Consider the following 21377-nt stretch of genomic DNA (forward strand, 5'->3'; position numbering starts at 1 on the left):
TGGCCTTTGATAGGTACGTGGCTATCTGCAAGCCCTTGCACTATACCACTGTGGTGAACAGGGGGGTCTGCTGGGCCCTGGTGGTGGCTGCCTGGGTAGGAGGGCTGATTCACTCCATCATCCAGGTTGTCCTCATTGTTCCTCTCCCTTTCTGTGGCCCCAATGAACTAGACAACTTCTTCTGCGATGTCAACCAGGTGATCAAGCTGGCCTGCACTGACACCTACCAGCTGGAGTTTGTCATGTTCATCAACAGTGGCCTAGTCATCTTTGCATGCTTCCTCCTACTGCTGACCTCCTACGGGGCCCTGCTGGTCCGGCTCAGGGAAGACTCCTCCCTTGGGAAGAGCAAAGCAGCCTCCACCTGTGTCACCCACATCATCATTGTCTTTGTCATGTTCAGCCCAGCCATCTATGTCTACTGCCGGCCCTTCCGTAGCTTCCCCATGGACAAGGTGGTGGCCGTCTTCCACACCGTGGTCTTCCCCCTTATGAATCCCATGATCTACACGCTGAGGAACAGGGAGATCCTCAGTGCCGCAGCAAGGGTATTGGCCACATATGGGGTCTGGAGAAAAGAATAGAATAGAGTCAGAATAAAAATCTATCGGGTCTGAGATATTTTTGACATGCACGGCCTGATTTTGATTTGAGTGACATTGTAGATGTACTGTACTATTGCTGTAGGATTTATGAACTTGAGAGAGAGAGACAGTTTAAATGGAAAAGGCTCATTTCTTAGGTTCCGCTCAATTTTGTGGCTTCAATGAAAGCTTCATCCAGTCGCAATTACATTTGTGGAGCTTGTCCTTGGCTGCCTTGCCAGACCATAACATTCAGGTTGTAGAGAAAGAAATGTGGAGGTGTTGGGAGGCTACTATGGCTGCCGAAGGAAACTTGGAAGTTGTAAATCTAAGTTTTTGAGAGGTCTCCAGGCTTCTAGACTCCTTGGCACGATCCTGTAAATCCTTGTACAGTCTTTCAAAACTAGCAGCTTCAAGAAAGCTCTCTCATATGGGCTGGCCTAGGTGAGTGCCTCAGCTTACAGATCCCACGGCAGCTGTTTCCGTATGCTGCCTGGATAGACTTGTGCCCACCGGACCTGGGAGTCTAGAAATCCTGTAGCCCTTGGTCCTGGAGCAGTTGCATGGTACGGAGATAACCAAAAGTCACATGCCTGATCTATAGATTAACTGTGCAATATCTGTAACAGTGCTCCTCACCCTTTTTAGACTCAGTGAACACCTCCTGTGTTGGGAAAAAAAGTCAGCCAGTGTCCATGGGCAGGAACCCTCCTTACACTCAAGGCCCCCTTCAGAAAGTGCTAGCTTGTAGCTTGGACTAGATGACCTCCTGAGGTCCCTTCTAACCCTAACTTTGTACGATTCTGTGATTAGCTCCCTGCTCACTTTGCCCATACCCTTCATGATTTTATAACCCTCTATAATATCCCCCGTTAGCCTTCTCCTTTCCAAACTGAAGCATCCTAGTCTTTCTAGCCTATCCTGGTATGGCAGCTGCTCCGTACACTTGATCATCTTGGCTGAACTTCTGTGAACCTTTTTTCATTCCACTACATCCTTTTTGAGATGCAGAAACCAGAACGACAGACAGTGCACAAAGTTGGTGCACCATGGATTTGTATAGTGACATGATCACAGAACCACAGAAAAGTAGGACTAGAAGGGACCTCTGGAGGATATCTCGTCCAACCCCATGTCAAAAGCGGGATTATCCCTATCCAAACCATTTTATACAAATCCTTGTCTAACCTATGAGTAAAACTACACAGTCAACCCTGACACACGGCCGAAAGGCATAGCAACCTAACCTGCCAAAGGTAAAGCACGGGGACAAAGGTAGCCAGTGTCCTGCTGCTGTGAGCACTATTAAAATACACTTGAGAGATCCAAGGAGAGGGCCGTGGCACTCACCACAGAGGAAGGCAAAACCCCCACAGTCTATACCAATCTGACTATGGGATGAAATCCCTTGATGCTTTTTTTCATTTTATTTTCAGTCCCCTTCTTAATGATGCCCTTATTCACTTTTTGGGCCACTGCTGAACATTAAACTGATATTTTTAGAAAACTGTCTACAGTGACTCCAGGAGGTCTTTCCCGAGTTTCAGCAGCTAGTTTAGAAGCCAGCACTGCGTACACATAACGGAGGCTGTTTTTCCCCATGCCCATTACTTTGCACTTGTTGATGCTGAAGTTCATCTGCCACTTCTTTGCCCGCTCAGGTTGGTGAGATCTTTCTGCACCTCCTCTCTGTAAGCTTGAGTGTTGACTCCCTGGAATTATGACTTTTTGCCTTTGAAAGCCTCTTAAACTTTTGATTTGCATTATGCACTTTTGCTGAGCCTTGACTATGGCAATTTTAAATAGCTTCCAGGCTGCCTGCAGACAAGGTTCCTTGGGTGAATTTGATATCTTTTATTAGACCAACCCAAATAGTTGGAGAATAGTTATTAAGCAAGCTTTCGAGTTCAAAAACCCATTTTATAGTACCAGCCAAATATTTTTTCTCGTCCATTGAGAACAGTACAGTAACACTGTAGTAACTCTGTAGCCTTGGCGATGTGTACCCTCTGAGATCAGCCATGCACCCCCTAGAATCGCCAGCTGTGAAACCAGAAGTACACTTCTGGTTTTGCCCCTGGCTCAGCTATTGGCCACTGGGGGGGACCCCCCCTATTGGCAATTGGCCACTGGGGGACCCCCCCCCAGCAATCTGGTGCCCCCCCAGACTCAGGAGGCACCAGTCGCCCATGCTCTATAATATATATAGAATCACTCTGCAGCACATGGTGAAACCCAATAGCAAGTCTATAATACCTATAGAACAATTACATAATAAATCCACAGGAAGAAGTTTACAGTATCTGTAGGGTAATTTTGTAATATCCATGGAGTAATTCTGGAATTGCTATTCACTAAGGAGGTAGTGCCTATGGATGTGTTGTTTTGTAGCCATAAAATAAACCTATAGCATTCCTTCTGTAGAATGGCATCCACCATGTCATATCTATGAAATAAATGAATGTGGTAGTGTTGGGGTACTTTTGTAGCAGCAATGGCACAAAAAACATGTGAAAGCTAATAATTTCTGTGGGTATCTTTTACTGGATTAACTGTATAGCTGGGAGGGATATAGAGAAAGCTTTCAGATACCAAAGTTACCGTTTCTCTGATCACTAAGAAAAAGGCAGACGCAGCTTGAGCTAAACAGCAGACAGAACAAAAGGCCTGTGCAAAGCTCGATACGTAGATAAAAACAGAATATAAATGATATTATCAGGTAGAGAGCAGACAAGAGAATTGAAGTAGAAAGGACAATCTAATAAGTGGAAGAGTAAGATCACTCAAGAGGGTTGTTATTGCCTGCAGACTGGGATCAGGAACATCACAGTGGGTCCTGACACCAATTTCTGTGCAAAGTTCCTGATTTTAGTATCCACTAAACTGATGAATTTCTGTTCCCAGGCCTGACTTTTATCTAGTTTTATCCACATGGCTTCCATGAAGGCATGTGGTAGACTGGATACCACACTATAGACCTGTGTAGGATCTATGGTTTCCTTGCAGGGGCAGTGTTAGTTGTTGTGGCAATACAGATGAGTTGATAGGTATTGTATTTATTGGTAAGGCAGGGCTGTGTCCCATTTAGTGTTTGTTAATCAGTGGGGACACTTTGCTTCTGATAATGAGTTAAGGAGGTGGGGGGGAATTTTTCTCGAGGCCGGGTCCTTTTCAAATATAGGCTGGTCCTGGGTGCTAATCAGTTCCCGAAACCAGAAGATGACTGTCACGGCGGGGTCCTATAGGAGGGCCGTGACCTCCTTAAGGCCCTCTCTCCATGCCAATTCGGCCCAAGGGCACCCTCGATTCTCACCCGCCACGTATTTGCTGTTTAATATATGTTGGAAGGCTGCCTTACGACTCCCTGGGCACGGTTAGCTGGGACCTCTGTCCCCGTGTGTTCCTGGACCCCCGGGGGTCTCCCGGTATGATGGGTGCTCCCCGGCACCCTAGCCTTACGGGCTATGCGTGGCTCCTACCAACCCCTAATACCACGCCCCAAGCCTCGCTGATGGGATAGACGCTGGTATGTCTCTCTATATGTACCCGGCCCGTCTCTCGGGCCTCCTCTATGTACCCTCGCCCGCTCTCTGGGGCCTCCTCTTCTATGTTGCCCTCTCTTGGGCTCTCCGAGCCCACTCGGGGCTTCCTTGGAACGTCGCCCCTCTCTGGGGGTCTTCTCTGTAATGTTGCCCCCTGTCTGGGGCCTTTGCAATAGTGCCCCTTCCTGGGGCTCTCCCTGCAATGTTGCCCGCACTCGGGCTTCTAAAATACCGCCCCCCGTCTGGAGCTCTCTGCGCCCACTCTGGGGACTTCCCGGCAACGCCCCCTGACTCCCGGGCCCACCGCACTGCTACCCCCTTTCTCTCAGGGCTCACCGCGCCACTACCCCCTCTCGCCGGGGGCAACCGCAGCACTCCACCCTGCTCCGGGGTCTATCGCAGCACTAGCCCTTCTTCAGAGGCTCACCGCGACCGCACTGGGCTTCCCAATAATATCGCCCCCCTCTCTGGGGCTTGCTGTGCCCTTACTGGGCTTCCTAATAATACAGCCCTCTCCCTGGGGCTCGTCGTGCCCGCGCTGGGGCGTCTCAAAGCTGCCCCTTTCTGGGGCTGGGGTCTACGCACCCCGCACACAACTCGGGGTCTATGTTCCCCGCCCGCAACCCACTGGTTGCGCTCGTCACCGCAAGCTGCGCCTTCACTGGCACTGGGGTTCCCCCTGAGAATAGTGTGCCCTCACTCAGGCGCTGGGGCCCCCACACTCCCGTGGGGCCCATTTATGAGGCCTCCTCCAACCCCTATATCCGCACCCAAACCACCAGTTTAGTCTCACAACCAAACATAAACTCAGGCCTCCTGGCTATAACTCAACACACGCCCTATGGCTATAACAACATTGCTCCATGTCACAGCTGTACTTGCTGTTAGGCCTCTCTCTCTCTACATCCTAACTGCAGGAGCTCCTGCCCCTCTGGCTGCTGGCAGGGAACCACCAGCCTGGCCTCAGCCCTGGGCTTTATAAGGGCCAGGCCCTGCCTCCTACCGGCAGCTGGCTCTCCCTGGTTGCCCCGGGAACCCGCAGCTGTGCTCATTAGTGTCCTGCCAGGGCTCTCTCCCTGGCAGTTTCTCCTCTCTAGGAGCAGGCACTGAGGTGCCCTGCCACAATGACCCACCCTGCATTCACCACAGTCCTCCATCCATAAGTCCTGCATTTACCACGGTGCAGACTGAGAGCTACCATCATGTACAGGGATCAATACAAGCATTCCTCATCAATCTCAGTAATTTCATTGGAAAGAAAGAGCCACCTGGTAATGGCAAGGAGGCTGGGCCCAGACAGTGGTTGCAGTTCCAATCATGTAAATCCTGAGTCACCCAGTTAGTGCTCTGAAGTCCGATTACAATTATCCAAAATTAAATAGCATTACTATTTTAATAAGGTATGGTGATCATATTTTATCATTAAACTATTTATCCTCATCCTGCACATGTTAAAAATGTATGCAAGTGAAAACTATGCATTATTAATCAGTTCATTCTCTTTTGAACTATTAATACATCGATTCCTGATTCATTTATGCCTAGGGTTTTTTTGTCATTATGCATTGTCACTATGATTTTAGTTAACATTTGTTAGCTGTCATCTTTATTTGTCATTCATTTTTCGGTAGTTTATTATCTAAGTAATTAATTAATCTTATAATGTGGATGATATAATCACACTCGCGGTTTATTATGTTTGAGTGTTTTATCTTGCACTTCGTTACTAATCTTAATAATATGCTAATTACTATTACATGTCTTAATATTGTGGGTTGTAGCCACTCCTTTTAATTCTTTGGGTCTTGAGTATCATGAAAATGTTGTCTTACATTATCACAAAATGAATATGATAGCCACACATGATGCTCCATTATAACGGCATCTATTACTCTTAGCAATTATTCATTGTCCTAATAATTTCCTAACCTGTTGTTGTACTATGCCAAGTGTGTAAATGTATGCACATTAGACTATGTATGTGGAAACATTCAGTTTCATTAGCATGCTACGCTGAGCTGTGCTACTTAATTCAGAAAAGGTCTTTGATTTTAAAGTAATGGGAGAAGCCTTAATTAAAACAACACTGGTTGGTTCTCAAAGGATTAGGATTGGGGGGCCAGGAAGTTAGGACTTGTGGGTCCCATGGCCATCTTGGCCTCTTCCCCTTCCTCCTGTTGTCATTCTCATCTCCCTGAGGTTACTCCTACAGGTCTTGGGTCCTACTAGATAACAAGTTCTTCGGTTGTTGTGCTCCCTGGGGCCTCACCAGCGCAGGAAGACCAAGCCTGTATCTTCTCCATACCAGAAAGAATAGAGCAGTGGGTACCAGTGGAAGGGAGCTACAAGGCAGGCCAGGATGGAGATGGGACCTTCTTGAGGGTGCCCCACGCTGCCAAAGGCAGCACAAGGTATTAAGTTAGTCTCTGTTGGTCCTGCCCTTCCCAGGATTTCTTTCTTTCTATTTCTCTTCTGTCCTCCTTCCTTTCATTCTCCACTATCCTCCTCCCTCTGTCTGGTCCCCGGTGCCACTCCGTCCCCTCTTGCAGCCTCCATGCTACTCCACTTTCTAACAGATGCATAGACTTGGTCAGGAAAGGGTTGAAGTTGACTGTGACAGTGAGGAGTAGCTCTAATATCACAATGAAAGCAGGGAATATATTATCTAATTTTTTTTTTTTTTGGCTGGAAAAAAGGGAGCTTCAGATACCAAACTGTTTCATGCCTGCAGGTCAGTTTTACTAGCCACTTTAAGAGGTTTAACATGTCTTTAAAATCCAAGTTGCCAACTGTAATAATTCTGAAGCAAAATACATGATAGTTTACTTTGCAACAACTTTTTACTGATAGATTTCTTTTATTTTGATTTTTCAAATAAAAGATTTTCCAAGTGGGAAAAAAACCCCACAACGTTCACAAGGGAGTTTCCTTCCAATGTATTTGCTAAGATATGGCTTTGATTTTCATCCAGAATCAGAACTCTATTTTTTTCTTACTTAAGTTTCAATGTTGACGACCAAAACATCTGCTCCTCACTTGCCTCTACTCCATTATATGCACTATACCATGGTGCATAACTATCCAGTTGTATAAAGGCCTGAAGCTGCAAGAGTTTATCTGCATTCTTATTGTTCAGAGAATCATAGAAAAGTAGAGAGGGAAGGGACCTCAGGAGGTCATCTAGTCCAGCCCCCTGCCCATGCTACAAAAGTCTCTGTATAATCTATTTTTAAAAACCTAATGAGCAACCTTCCTACACAACTACCATGCACAATGCCAGAAACATCAGAAATACCCTTTAACTTAAACCATATTTGGGGAACAGGGACAGCTCCCAGCTCTGCTCCAGCCTCTGTCTCCACTGACTCGCTCAGGCTCATTACATTGTTATCTCATGTTGAATCCTTTAATTCTTTAAATCTTAATTTTCAATTTCATTTATTGAAATGAATGTTTAAATGAATGAATAAAAGAATGAAAATATGGCCAAAATACTATAATTGCAAATGAAGGAGTGGTGAATATATCTAAGAAGAAATAAAGGAATATATACCATTACAGAGGAAGGAATATTGAATATTTCTTTACCTGTAATTGTATATAATACATAAATTATATATACGTGAATACATTTATAAATTTTATATATATACATATATATATTATATATATAAATAAAGGTGCACTGACACTTATTGCAAATAAATAAATTATATAATATAATCAATGAAGAATAAATACATGAATATATAAATAAGTGAGAGATATATGATTGGAAAGAGAAATGATTTAAAAGTTAATGGGCATATATGGGAATAATTGACTGAATGAACACAAGTGGTAAGGACTAAATCAGAATTAATAAATCCTTAATTCAGCACATCCCCAAAGGAATGAATACAAGAGGAATGAACATCTCTAGGAATCAATACAAGAATACATACATACGTATATGAAGGAAAGACTGACCTACACGGAGTCCAGTTCCTTGCAGTTGCAGGCAACCATGTGATTCAAATATCCATAAGAACATCCATGAGATCCAACAGCAAACTTAGCATATTTAGTACACAGTCCATAGATCTACAAAAAAATGCCACCGGAAAAGAGCAGGAGAGAATGGAGGGTGTCCCCAGTACCTTGAACCCCTCCGGTGCCCGGTAATGGGTTTAGAGAAAAATATGTGAAGGAATCAATACACAAAGGAATACAAATGTTATACTTAAAACAAATGAATGAGTTGAATATAGAACAAGATGGTGTATTAAAAGACTGCATGCCATAAATATGACATTAAATATGCAGGACCCAATGCAGAAATTCACCCAGGAAGGAAGAAAGGAAGAGGCTTTACTTTAGGGGTGTCAAACATAGGGCCCATGGGCTGGATCAGCCTTCAGGGGCATGGCCTGCCACAGAATCCGGGGACCTTGGGCCCTGGTGGACATGGACGTGGCAGGAGGGCAGGTGAGGGCTGATACAGTCCTGGTCACTCTCCAACTGGTTTGCCCATCACTAGTGCCATGGCCCTATCTCCTCAGTCACCCTATGGTGGAGCCATCACCTCTTGATGCTTCGTGGCAAAGCCAGAGCTGGCACTGCAGCACAGGTTATGTGGTGGTGGCAGTGGCAGCTCTGGCAGAGAGCACATTGCAGAAACCAGAGCGGCTGCTGCTGGGGCTGGAGCTGGAGGTGCTGCTACTGCTGCCACATGTCCTGGGCTGGAGCCAGAGCTGCTGCCGCATGCTTCGGGCTGCAAGGAACCCTGCGGTCTGGATCTGGCCTAGTGCATGAGCCGAGTTTAAGACCCCTTCCTTACTTAATGGATAAATCCATGCATACATAAATGACTACACTAATACATGAATAAATAACAAATGAATAGCTAATGGCAATAATAACTGAAAGCATAACACAAAAAAGGAACGAGAGAGAAGAGTTCAAATCGAAGTTTTCCCTATGGTGCTTTCCCTGCAGTGAGGATCACTTGTGTAGACGCATCTCCAAGTGGTGAGTAAGACAAACCTTGCATCTCCCTCTGTGTTTGAAGTCAGCCAGATTCTGCACCCCCCCCAACCCAGACACAATTACAGTGGAGTCTGGAACTCCTGGCATAATGCAGAGCCAGTCTCAGTTAGGGTCTGTGCAGCACTGTGCATGCAAGGGAACCTCTACTTTGTCAGGATCTGTGCAACCCTCAAACAATGGAACCCATCTATGCCTGACATTTGACTCGACATTCTCAGGCCTGATAAATTATGGCAATAACCTCTCTGTATTGTTACAGGGCTCGGCACTGACAAAGATGGAAGATGGAAACAGCACAGAGGTGACAGAGTTTGTACTGCTTGGGTTAGCACAGACTAGAGCGGTCCAGCTCTCCCTCTTCATGTTCTTCTTTCTCTTCTATGTCGTTATTCTGCCTGGGAATGTCCTCATCATCCTCACCATTCATTGGGACCACCACCTGGGCTCCCCCATGTATTTCTTTCTGGCCAATCTGGCCTTTCTGGACCTCTGCTACTGCTTCGTCACCCCTCCAAAGATGCTGGTCCATTTCTTCTCGCACCACAAAGTCATCTCCTACAAAGGCTGCATAGCCCAGCTCTTCTTCCTCCACTTCCTAGGGGGGTCTGAGATCAACCTACTCATGGGCATGGCCTTTGACAGGTACTTGGCCATTTGCAAGCCCCTGCACTACAGCACCATGGTGAACAAGGGGTTCTGCTGGGCCCTGGTGGGAGCTTCATGGGCAGGAGGCTTCATTCACTCCATCATCCAAGTCATTCTTATTGTCCATCTCCCCTTTTGTGGTCCTAATGAGCTGGACAACTTCTTCTGTGATATCACCCAGTTGGTTAAGCTGGCCTGTACCAACACATACCAGATCGAGTTTGTGATGTTTGTCAACAGTGGAGTCATCACATTGGTGTGCTTCCTACTTCTGCTGATCTCCTATGGGGCCCTGCTGGTCCGATTGAGGGCAGGCTCGTCCCATGGGAAGAGCAAAGCAGCTTCCACCTGTGTCACCCACATCATCATTGTCTTTGTCATGTTCAGCCCAGCCATCTACATCTACTGCCGGCCCTTCCGTAGCTTCCCCATGGACAAGGTGGTGGCCGTCTTCCACACTGTGGTCTTCCCCCTCGTGAATCCTACGATCTACACATTAAGGAACAGGGAGATCCTCAGTGCCATGAAGAGGATGTTGGGTAGATACGGGCTCTGGAGAAGGAAATAGAAGTGTGTCTGAATGCGATGTGTTAGGAATGGAATATTGTTGAAGTCCAGGAAAAAAAAGCTGAGGTTGGAGTTGCTCAAGAGTTGCCTTCTAGCTATGGTGTAAAGTCTATGAAGTAAAACAGTGAAGCATGTATGGAGTAATGGTGTAGCAACTTGGTAATTTCTGGGGACTAACCTGGTAATATCCATAGTGTAATTTTGCTGTGATTTGTATCTTTGTATATAATTATTTTGTATAACCTATTGACAGAATGTCTTGGAGTACCTCTGGAGCATCTCTGTAATATGCACAGTGTCTCTACAGTATTTGATGACGAACCTAACAGTAACTCTTTAGTATCTATTGAGTAGAGCTATATGCTAAGTCTATATAAGCCATGCAGTGACTTCACAGTAGTAACTGTGGAGTAAATCTACAGTATGGGGCGGGGGGAGGTGTAAATAGCTGTAATAGCTGTGGACTAGACATGTGAGTCAAAATCAGATTTTACCCCAAGGCATCCAAGTGCTACTTACACCTTTAAAAGTAGTTGTGTATGGGGCATTTTTGTAGCTTACTTATTTCAGATCCTGTTCCCACCTGTGCACTGAGTCTATTCCATTTAACAAAGAGCCTATTAGTCACAGGACAAGGCCAGCTAGCGATTGATTGACATTGAAGAAAAAGAAGTCGCTCAATGACCTGACAGTTATAGCACTCATTTAGGATGGGGGAGAAATTAGTTTCATTCTCTACCTTGGAGGATATGAACTCACCACAGCCCAAGCTTCAAAGGCAAGGTTAAATGATGCCCTGGCCTGGCCCTGGACTTACATTGGGCACCTATACATGTGCCTGGTGCTTGCTCCAATGTGTGCTAATTAGCACACGTTGAAGTGGGCTCAATTAATCGAGTCTTCTGGAACATGCTAATTAGCATCATGTATACTCAGTGTCCCTGCACTTCAAAATGGCGGTGGGGGTGCTTTAACCAAAAATTGTCAAACGAGCTTTAGTTAAAATGCTCCTGCTGCCATTTCAAAGTGCAAGATGCTGAATACATGAGAGGTTGCAGGTGCTTTAATTAGAGCAGCGTCCAAGAGCTGCTCTAATTAAAGTGCCCTCTGCCCCACCCCAGAGCACGTGTAAAGACACCTAAATTATTCTTTTCTGTTGAAGCTCTTCATTTGCAGGGAATATTTCTATAGGCATTAGATGGGAGAGAAAAAAAAAGAATTGATGAGCAATATGACTTGACTTTACAGCCTTGTAACTAGGGCACTCACCAGGAAACATGGAGACACCTCAATTCACGTGTGTCAAGTTCCCGCTCCAACAAGTATGTAAGTATTTTATATTAAGAAATGACTCTGAGTTCTCTGTGGAAGGGCAGGGTCACCCTGGAATTTGATAAAGACAAAATTAAGAGTTTCCATCCCCTGGTAAACTTTAAAAATAGTCAGACTTGTTCCAATTTGGAAGGAAAGCAAATTATTCAATGCCCAGATATGAAAATGCTAGGTGTTGTCCAGCTGTGCATGCAGTCCAAGGAGACTGGCTCTGAAGCTGGACAACCTCCCTCTGTACCCCTGGGCTCAGATCTTCATGACCTCCTAATGGATTTGGCTACTTGGCCCTCTAGGAATTTAAATGCGATTGGCTGGCACCTTTGGATAACTCACCCATGGGGAATATTATGATAGACACCAATCTTCAAGTGGTGCAAAATATCCAGTTTCCATTGAAACTAGTGCTTGTCGTACAAGATGACCTAAAGGCCCCAGCCAACATGGTGCCTCTTTGTGCTGGCCACTGTACAAACCCCAAATATGATCTGGACATAACTGTGCCTGATGCTACTCCGATCCTACCTGTTCTGCACAATACTTGTGGTGTGGTAGCCAAACTTACTCTAAAAGAGCTAGCCCATGTACTGGAAATAGGCTAGCCATGCTAGCATGATGCTGTGCCCAGGGACCTTTCTCCTGATCATAACAGCTTACTGCTCCCAGACCCTGAGCTAACTCATTGGGGACTTTTGTCATTTATCTTAGAAGCCTAGAATCATAGAAAATTAGGGTTGGCAGGGACCTCAGGATGTCACCTAGTCCAAAGTGGGACCATCCCTGAATAGATCATCCCAGCCAAGGCTTTGTCTAGCCTGGTCTTCAAAACCTCCAAGTATGGAGACTCCACAATGTTTCTGGGTAACTTGTTTCAGTGCTTTACTACCCCCCTAGTGAGAAAGTTTTTCCTAATATCTAACTTAATCGTCCCTTGCTGCAAATTGAGCCCATTGCTCCTTGTTCTGAAATCTGCCACCACTGAGAACAGTCCAGCCCCAGCCTCTTTGGAGCCCCTCTGCAGGGAGTTGAAGGCTGCTATTAAATCTCTCCCCTAGTCTTCTCTTCTCCTAACTAAATAGGCCCAGTTCCCTCAACCTTTTGTCATATGTCATGTACCCCAACCCCATAACCATTTTCACTGCCCTCCGCTGGACTCTCTCCAAGTTGTCCACATCCTTTCTGTAGTGGGGAGCCCAAAACTGGACACAGGACTCCAGATGTGGCCTCACCAGTGCTGAATAGAGAGGAAGAATCACATTCCTTGATCTGCTGGCACCGCTCCTACTCATGCAGCCTAGTATGCCATTAGCCTTGTTTGCAACAAGGGTTCACTGTTGGCTCATATCCAGCTTATTGTCCACTGTAACCCCCAGGGCCTTTTCTGCAGAGCTGCTGCTTAGCCAGTTGTTCCCCAGCCTGTACTCATGGATGGGATTGTTCCAGCCTAAGTAAAGGACTTTGCACTTGTCTTTATTGAACCTCATGAGATGTCTTTTAGTCTAATTCTCCTACCTTTCAGAGCCCTACCTTTCAGTGCATCTAGTACTCCCCTCAGCTTGGTATCATCTGCAAACTTGCTGAGGATGCACCCCATCCCATCTTCCAGGTTGCTGATGAAGATATTGAATAGCACCAGTCCCAGGACCAACCCCTGGGGGCACTCCACTTGATCCTGGCTGCCAACTAGACATTGAGCCTTTGATTACTACCCTCTGAGCCTGACAATCCAGTCTGCTTTCTGTCCATCTTACAACCCAGACATCCTTAATTTGTTCACAAGAATGCTGTGGGGGACCATATCAAATTCACCCAAATTCAAAAGCTAAATTACATATTACTCCCTTGCAGTGGGGCTGGGGGGATTAGTCAAGCAGGGACAAGCCCAAGCCTGAGCTTATCTGCTTATCTTCTAACACCTCGGGGCACCCTTCAAAGGTCGTTGCAGCACTGCCCTCCCCTCCCCCATGGTGCCTGTGCCCCCAGCACCTACCCCCCATCACTTGCCCACCACCTTATGCCTACATCCACACCCCCTGGTGCCTGCCACCCTCTTCTTGGTTCCCTCTGCTGCCCAGTTGCCAACACAGCAGCTCTGCTCCAGCCCTTAGTTGGAGCTGGAGCCTGCTGGGCAGAGGCTGGAGCGACCATGTGCTCCATGGCCCAGGCTGGAGCAGGGCCAAAGCTGAGCTGGAGCCATGATGGAGGGTAGGCACTGGTGGGGGGGAAGAGGAGGCAGGGGGTGGCAGGGCAGAGGCTGCAGCTCTGTCTGCGGCTCCAACTCCAAGCCCATGTTGAATGGCAAAAAAAACCCTCATCTTGGATTTAAGTAAGTATGGTAATTTCCACCAAAACATATTTCCAGGTTTGCTTAAGAGGATATCATAGGGCGTGTCTCACTCAAAGCACTCAAAAAAACTGGAGCATCTCTCTTCACATGCAGTTCATGCCTCCGCCAATCCCTGCTTCCTCAGGAACTGGGTTATCAGCAGCACACACTGATGGACGCAGTGGTGCTCATTGAAACAGCAGGCCATAAATTTGAATCCCTTTGATGGGAGATCTTTGTGTTGTGTCCATATTTGGGGTCTGGGCCTTTCAGAAGTGTGAAAGAGGGTACAATGTTAAAGTAGTGCAGCACCTCTTAAGTGACCCTCCGTCTCACCTTGCTGCCTACTCAAACACCACCAAGGGAGGTTTGGCAACTCATGATTTCTTGACACTGCTCAGGATTTTTTAATGTTTGGGGACTGGCAATACAATGATTATTTCATTAGGCCCTTTAGAAAATCCATACTGGACTTCATCGAAAGAAAAAAGGATGCTGAAGCTTCATTTCTTTTCATGCCAATTGGAGAAGAACAAATACCGCAAGATCTGCCACAAGTAACTGAACGAGCTGGCAGTAGTGAGCAGTAAAACAAAGCAAACCTTTAGGCTACTTTCGGGCTGTAGCTCAGGTCCCTGTGATGGGCAGGACATAGGGCGTACTACATGGATCCTGTCTCCTCTACTTTGCAGGAGTTTGCACTGACTGGTATAAGGGTCTCTTTTGGCCCAAAGAGATGTGCCTTGGTTTCCCCATCTAGACAAGAAAGTAAATAGCCATATGTGCAGGTGTTTGATAAAGTCATGTTATTTGCCAAGATCCCTCGCAAAAAAACCCCAAAACACCTACCTGCAATCATCAGCTCCTAACAATGCCCTGAGTGGCATAGTATCGTTCCTGATAATTAATACTCTGGGGAATAAATTTCACACAAACAGCGCACGCCATTCTCCTTCAATGTCAAGGCTGTTATGGTCCATCTGCCCCAGCATCAACTGCCCTGAAATCCATCTCCTGACCAGGCTGCTCAGCCACAACCTACCCACTTTGTCCAATGCTATCCCCTATTGGCTGTCTCAAGATATGAGGGACATTATAGCACCGCAGCTAGAAGAGGTTCTCAGTGGGTGGAGGGGTGTGGATAGGAAGGACCAGGTTCCTAATCCCATCTTTTCAAAGAGGTCCTGGGACTTAGCCAGTGGGTGGCCCCCTGACCCTAGAGGCTATGGTGGGTGGAGAGATTAACAGTTATTTCTTACAGACCTGAAATGGGTTTCAAGGGCTAGGGACAGAAGTTACACATATACCAGTTTAAGTAATCAGAAACTGGTTTAAACCTGTAACAGAACAGAAGTTCAGTGCACATAAAACAGTTTCAAAATGGCTGAAACTGGTTGAAGATAAACCTGGTTGAATGTAGTATCAGACTTAACTGATTTGGGTCAAACCGGTTTATGAAACTTCTGTCCCAGACCTCTTCCTGGTTCAAATTAAATCTCAATCCCCCAGCATGCTTTCCAGCCTTGGGCTGGATTATGCTGTCTGCTCCACCAGAGAAGGGCTGGTGGGGGCAGGCAGGGACTACCCCCCGGCTGGGGCCAGGGAGGAGGGGTTAAACTTCCCTTCCCCCCAGTACAGAGCTACTCCGCCCTGCTAAAATTTACCACTGACTGCGACTGGATTACAAATCCCAGAGGCACCCGAAAGCAGGAAGAGGAAGTGATGAGCAATCCTGCAGAGTCCTGCTGCTGTGTTCTGGGCTGCAAATCCCAGAGGCTCCAGGGGCAGCAGGAAGAGGAAGTGAACATGCAGCCCATGCTGGTTATGTGCTGGAGAACCCCCTGGCTTCTGGCCTGAACCACTGCAGGCATGTGGCTGCATAGCCTGAATCAAAATGAACGTGTCCAGTTGTTTCTCGGTTTAATCTCTGCAATTTAGACTAACTTGCAAAGACTGAATCGATCCAGCCTCGGGCATTTTGACTGCCTGTACTTAGCTAAGGTGGGCACAGTTTGGGGAGTGCAACCTCACAGTTCAAAGCACTCGTACTTGTAAACAGAGTCAGATCACAGCATGGGAAGCCTGCTGGAAAGAGACGCCTGGGGCCCTGGATCTCACCTAGAAGCTGCTGGAGTTGTTCCTGTTCCTCTTTCTTCTAACGAAGGGGTGTCATATCATCCTGCCCAACATGTTGCCTGCTGCATGCGGTGAATGGAGCCTATCTGGCACAGGCTGCACCTAGCGTGGGGCCGTTCTGGAGTGCACGCTATGCATGACATCCATGCCAGACAAGCCCTGCGCACCAGATCCAGGGCTGGCCCAGATCAGCCTCACAGATGGGCCACCCATGCCAGATCTAGTGCGCAGGGCCAGGCTGGCATGGATGCCCCATAGAGCATGTGCTCTGGACCAGTCTCATGGCTATGCACCATGTGCCATGAACTGATTGGTCAGATTGGTATGGGCTGTTGGGGTTCTTGCTTTCTTCTGTAGCAGGGAGTATGGCCTTCTACCTGTGACGCTGTAGCATGACCTGTCCCTGATTGGGTGGGTTTTGAACCCATGGTCATCATTGCTAAAAGAGAATGGGAATCCCCAGAGCTGACCAAAGTTTCTCAAGTGAATCTTTTTTTTTTTTTGCTCAAAAATTCTGTCTTGGATGACCCAAATGGATGGTTCCTTTAAACGGTTTCATTCTGAGGTTTAACGTTTCAGTGTCAAGCCAAGCAATGTGTAAGTGTCTTTAAGGAAGTGCACCTCAGCTACTGCTGAATAGGGTTCTGGGTGCCTAATTCCCTTTGGCCCCTGTGAATGCTAGCAGGAATCCTGACGCTGAAGGCAGTTGCAGACCCCCCCAGAAAAGTTTCTTCCACTAGCCTGGGGCAGCATTTAAATTGATCAGCCAGCCACTAGAGACAGGCCAAGAACCATTCAGCTATGGTCGTGATCCACTGAGCACTCCCAAATCCCAGCATGACCTAACAGCACTCCATACATCATGGGGAGCTCTCCGTCCCTCACAGGCAGGCCCGAGCATGTGCATCGGGCACTGGACTGCATACAGTTCTTCACAGGTGCCCAAAAGATAATGGCTGGGATTTTCAAGAAGAGCTAAGGGACTCGGGCACCCAGTTTGTGGCATTTTAAAGGCCCATAAGCAAGTTAGACGTCCAGTTCCCACTGACTTTCGATGTGATTTGGGGTCTGAATGCCACAAAGTTACATTTAGGTTAAAAAACTCAGACTCCGAGACATAGCAGGGATGACAGAGACTAAAAATGCTCCCCAAGTTCCCCGGGTTTGAGTCTGGTGCCTATAAGAAGAAAGGTCATGAGATGTGTCCACCCTCATAACGCAAGGAATTGCTCTCTCTCTGACTGAAATCAAACTAAAATGCAGATCCCCTCCCCAGCCTCTGGCTGAGGAGCGTTCCCAGCAACAAATAAGTGGTGCTATCAAACTTTTTAATAACCCCCTCTGCAGCTCTTATGCCACCTGCACCAGGCCCAATGGATTCGAATTTTTTTAAGCAGTTTGCAGTCATCTCCTGCCTCTCTCCCCACACCATCCCTGCAGTTTATATACCAACCCTGTGGACACTGATAGCAGAAGCAGGTCCTTCCATGCTGGGGTCACTGCAGAAGACGTGATTTCCCCAGAACCCCCTTTCTCAGGTTTGCAGGTGAGTAAGAAGCCTCTGACATTGTGGGGCTGGAAAGCAGTAGGGGAAAAGATCATTCCTGGTGGAAATGAGGGCACTTGCATGGGCACTTGATACACTGGGGCTGAGAATTTAGCTCATGGTTACTACGATGGAGCTGAATGGTTGAGGTCGCTATTTAAGCCGGCGGAGGTTGAACTGGTGGTATTGAGGGCAGACTCTGATAAGGTGCAGCTCAAATGCTGGATACTGGCAAATCTGAACCGATGCTAATTAAATCTTGGCTCTGTGCACCATCAATCAGAAACAGCTTTAACTGAAATGCTTTATTATTAGTAGTGCTTCAAGGCATAAAGCACGATGGAGGCTTCCACTATGCTGGGCATTATACCAACGCTGGGCAAGATCGTGGTCTTTGTTATTGCCAGCCAGGCACTGCCCGGACTTGGGCCAAGAGGAGGTCCTATCATGCCAGACACTGCACTGATCTGCTCTTGGCCGAGATCAAGCTCCCATCTGGACACTTTAATCTTTAATTCTTATTCCTTCCCAAGCTGATACTGCAATGTAGAAATCCTGACTCCCTTTTCCCAATATACTAGACCAGGGATTAGCAACCTATGGCCTGTGAAGAGGTCCGATCTGGCCCCAAGTGGTCAGAGTCATCATGGGTGAGTCAGTGGCTTGGAGCTGTGCTGTGCTGTCAGTGCCCTCTGCAGTGCTCCCCTCCACCTTGAAGCCTGCTACTCAGCCACATCTCCATTTCCCTCATTGCAGTGGGGCCAGGGTATTGCAGGCAGCTGGCTACTGGGTGGCTGAGAGGGAGGTGGTGAGGGCAAGGGAGAGAAACTAGTAGTATGAAGCCATCATCCGGGTTGCAAGCTCCAGCCTATTCCAGCTAAAGGATGCTGACCTCCTTACCAGACCACAATCCCCTCCCAAACGTGGGAAGGTAGGACCCAGGAGGCTAGGACCCCGATTTATCACTTCTAACATTGTGACCATTTTATCAAAAGACACCTGATTAAGTTCCAGGGCTAGTGTAACGCAGCACCTTGTACTTCAGGTTCAATTGAGACTAATGCACTGGAAGGGGAAAGGTCCCATACCCTCTTCCCCATCCTCTGAGCTATGCAGTTCCTGTGGGCATGGGCCACATTGGAGCCACATCTTCCCTAGGGGCAAGCCCGTCCTAAAGCCCATTCCCATCACAAAGTTGGAGCAGAACCAGGACCTCCAAGCAGTATCCTGTCTTTTAATCTGTTTCCAATTCTCTTTCCTCCAGGCCAGAGTGGATGGAGCGGAGTAACAGCTCAGTGGTGTCTGAATTTATTTTGCTGGGGCTGTCCCCTCCCCATGACCTCCAGCTCCCATTCTTTGTGGCTTTCACCCTCCTTTACATGGCTACAGTACTGGGGAACCTCCTCATCCTTTTGACTATCATCAGCAGCCCCCATCTGCTACACTGCCCCATGTTCTTTCTGCTCTACCATCTCTCCTTTCTGGACCTGTGCCTTGCCTCCTTTGCCACACCCAGGGCTCTCTTGGGCTTCCTCTCCCATGACAAAGCGATCTCCTTCCAGGGCTGCATGGCTCAGATCTTCTTCCTCCACATTTTTACGGGTAGCGAGATGCTGCTGCTCACAGCTATGGCCTACGACCGCTATGTTGCCATCTGCCAGCCTCTCCATTATGCCTCTCTCATGAGCCTGAGGCATTGTCTAGGTCTGGTGGTGGTTTCATGGTCTGGTGGATTCCTCCATGCCACCATCCAGCTCTCCTTCATGATCAACCTGCCCTTCTGTGGGCCCAACCACGTGGACAGCTTCTTTTGTGACATCCCCTTAGTCATGAAGTTGGCCTGCACCAACACAGATGCTCTGGAAGTCATGATGGTGGCCAACAGTGGCCTCATATCCCTGGTGAGCTTCCTAGCCCTGCTGGTCTCCTATAGCTTCATTCTCTCTGCTGTCCGATCCCGCTCCTCAGCCGAAGGTACCTCCAAGGCTTTCTCCACCTGCTCCTCCCACCTCACAGTGGCAACCCTCTTCTTTGGGCCTTGCCTCTTCATCTACTTGCGCCCCTTCATTCGCTTCCCCACGGACAAGGTGTTGTCTGTTTTCTACACTGCCGTCACCCCTCTGTTGAATCCCATCATCTATACGTTAAGGAACAAGGAGGTGAAGGCAGCAATGAGAAGGCTGTGGACTAAGAGGAGAGTGTAGGTCTCCTCCTAGGTTTCCCTCGTCGTGAGAAGAACCCATCATGAGAGGCCCAAACTGAGCTCAATCCCAGGCAGGTTGGGTCTGAAATTGGTAACTTCATGGCTGGCTGTGTCACACACTCAGCATCCAGCCATGTAGCTACAGGCAGGGTGGAGCTGAGCAGAAGAGAGGGACTGTATAGTCTAACACCAAGGGCAATGTGTTTTACTTCCTTTACTTACTTCGAGCGTGCGGTCCAGGATCCAGATAGCAGGTGGGTCAAGAGCCAGAGCTCCTGGTTTCCATTCTGATCTCTAAAAAGCAAGTCAAGTCTTGTTGGTTAGAGTTAGGGGGCTAGAGAACTAGGACCCCTTTAGTTCACGACCAAGATGTGAGGAGGGTAGGGACGTGAAGGTGGGCATGTGAGAGCCAGGACACCTGGGTGCTAACACCGGCTCTGCCACAGACACATGGGGTGACACTGCCATTGAACAGGTTCCTTCCCTGTCATGTTCCCTTTGCTTCTTGATGCCTTTGGGACCTGGGCTGTCTCTCACTATGCTTCTAGAGCTCAGCACTGTGGAGCCTGATCTTTGTTATAACTTCAAGGCTTAAATGTAACCCAGTGGTAATCTCTATACCACAGCCCCTGTCGCGAGCTGGACAAAGTGACTGATGTCCACAGGCTATTTTAGGAGGGTGGTTACCGCTGAGATTTTTCTAAGGGACCTGTGTGATTTCAGTATTCAAATCTCCTCCATAGAGACACTAATTATTGAAACACTTTGCACTGGACATTGATTGGGACCTGTAAGCACTAATGTACTACAAATAACTAATGTATAGGAAACAAAAGCAATGTCAAGAGATTTGCCTAATAAATACCTCAATGAAAGTTGTTTCCAGCTTCCTAGTCTTTCACAGACTCTTTTGAAATAGGGAAAATGGGAATTTCTAAGGTGAAAAAAAAATGAAAGTCCTGACATAAATAAACTTCCCTTCACCCATACATTTTTGGATACATTTTTGTTGGGGGATATGAATTAGGTCATTAAGAGTCTCTCCCTTCCACTTTCTGTTTAAGGCTACTGTGTTCTCCCTATCTAGCCCCACATTATTCCCTTGTTTCAAAAGGAAAATATAGTCTTTCACTTAAAAAGCATATACAGTACAGAAGAATTGGCCACCCACATCCAGCCTATTGATGGGTATATCTAATGCGCTGTATTCACTTGTGTCCCTACATGGGTTTCAGGCTCTCCCACCCACGATTAACAAAACAAAGCCCTTTGGGGCTGGGGGTACAAAATGATTTAGACTCTGAACCCCTTTTCCATGATGGCTGTCTCCTTGGTTGACATACTGGCACTGAACCAGGGACACTCCAGAGTGATAAGGCTGAGGGGCAGATGCACAAAGGAGCTTAGGGATTACAATACACAAGCCACCCAGGGAAAGGGCATCGCTTAGAGGATGCTCTCCCGCCCTCCT

The 21377-nt window shown here is 47.3% G+C and overlaps 3 protein-coding genes across 3 annotated transcripts in view; all 3 read left to right on the forward strand.

The window, feature by feature from the left end:
• LOC102388565 (olfactory receptor 4N5-like) overlaps window positions 1–584 on the forward strand; it is a 957-nt gene extending 373 nt beyond the window's left edge. The window contains exon 1 of the mRNA XM_006037695.1: window positions 1–584. This exon is cut by the window's left edge and continues 373 nt beyond it. Coding sequence (XP_006037757.1) covers window positions 1–584 — 584 coding nt within the window.
• An 8847-nt stretch (window positions 585–9431) lies between these two features.
• On the forward strand, window positions 9432–10367 carry LOC102388816 (olfactory receptor 4N2-like). Its single transcript, XM_006037696.1, has one exon. The coding sequence runs from the start codon at window positions 9432–9434 to the stop codon at window positions 10365–10367; it is 936 nt and encodes a 311-aa protein (XP_006037758.1).
• Window positions 10368–18977: 8610 nt separating this feature from the next.
• Window positions 18978–19907, forward strand: LOC102370933 (olfactory receptor 4K3-like). The gene has a single exon (XM_006037709.1). It carries the CDS (start codon window positions 18978–18980, stop codon window positions 19905–19907), a length of 930 nt encoding a protein of 309 aa, XP_006037771.1.
• The last annotated feature ends 1470 nt before the right edge of the window (window positions 19908–21377 follow it).

Source organism: Alligator sinensis, unplaced genomic scaffold (genome assembly GCF_000455745.1).
Source record: "Alligator sinensis unplaced genomic scaffold, ASM45574v1 scaffold1300_1, whole genome shotgun sequence".
Lineage (NCBI taxonomy): Eukaryota > Metazoa > Chordata > Crocodylia > Alligatoridae > Alligator > Alligator sinensis.

Bases quoted from the DNA above. Each gene is read 5' to 3' on its own strand.
- LOC102388816 (XM_006037696.1), top strand. From the start codon at position 9,432: ATGGAAGATGGAAACAGCACAGAGGTGACAGAGTTTGTACTGCTTGGG.
- LOC102370933 (XM_006037709.1), top strand. From the start codon at position 18,978: ATGGAGCGGAGTAACAGCTCAGTGGTGTCTGAATTTATTTTGCTGGGG.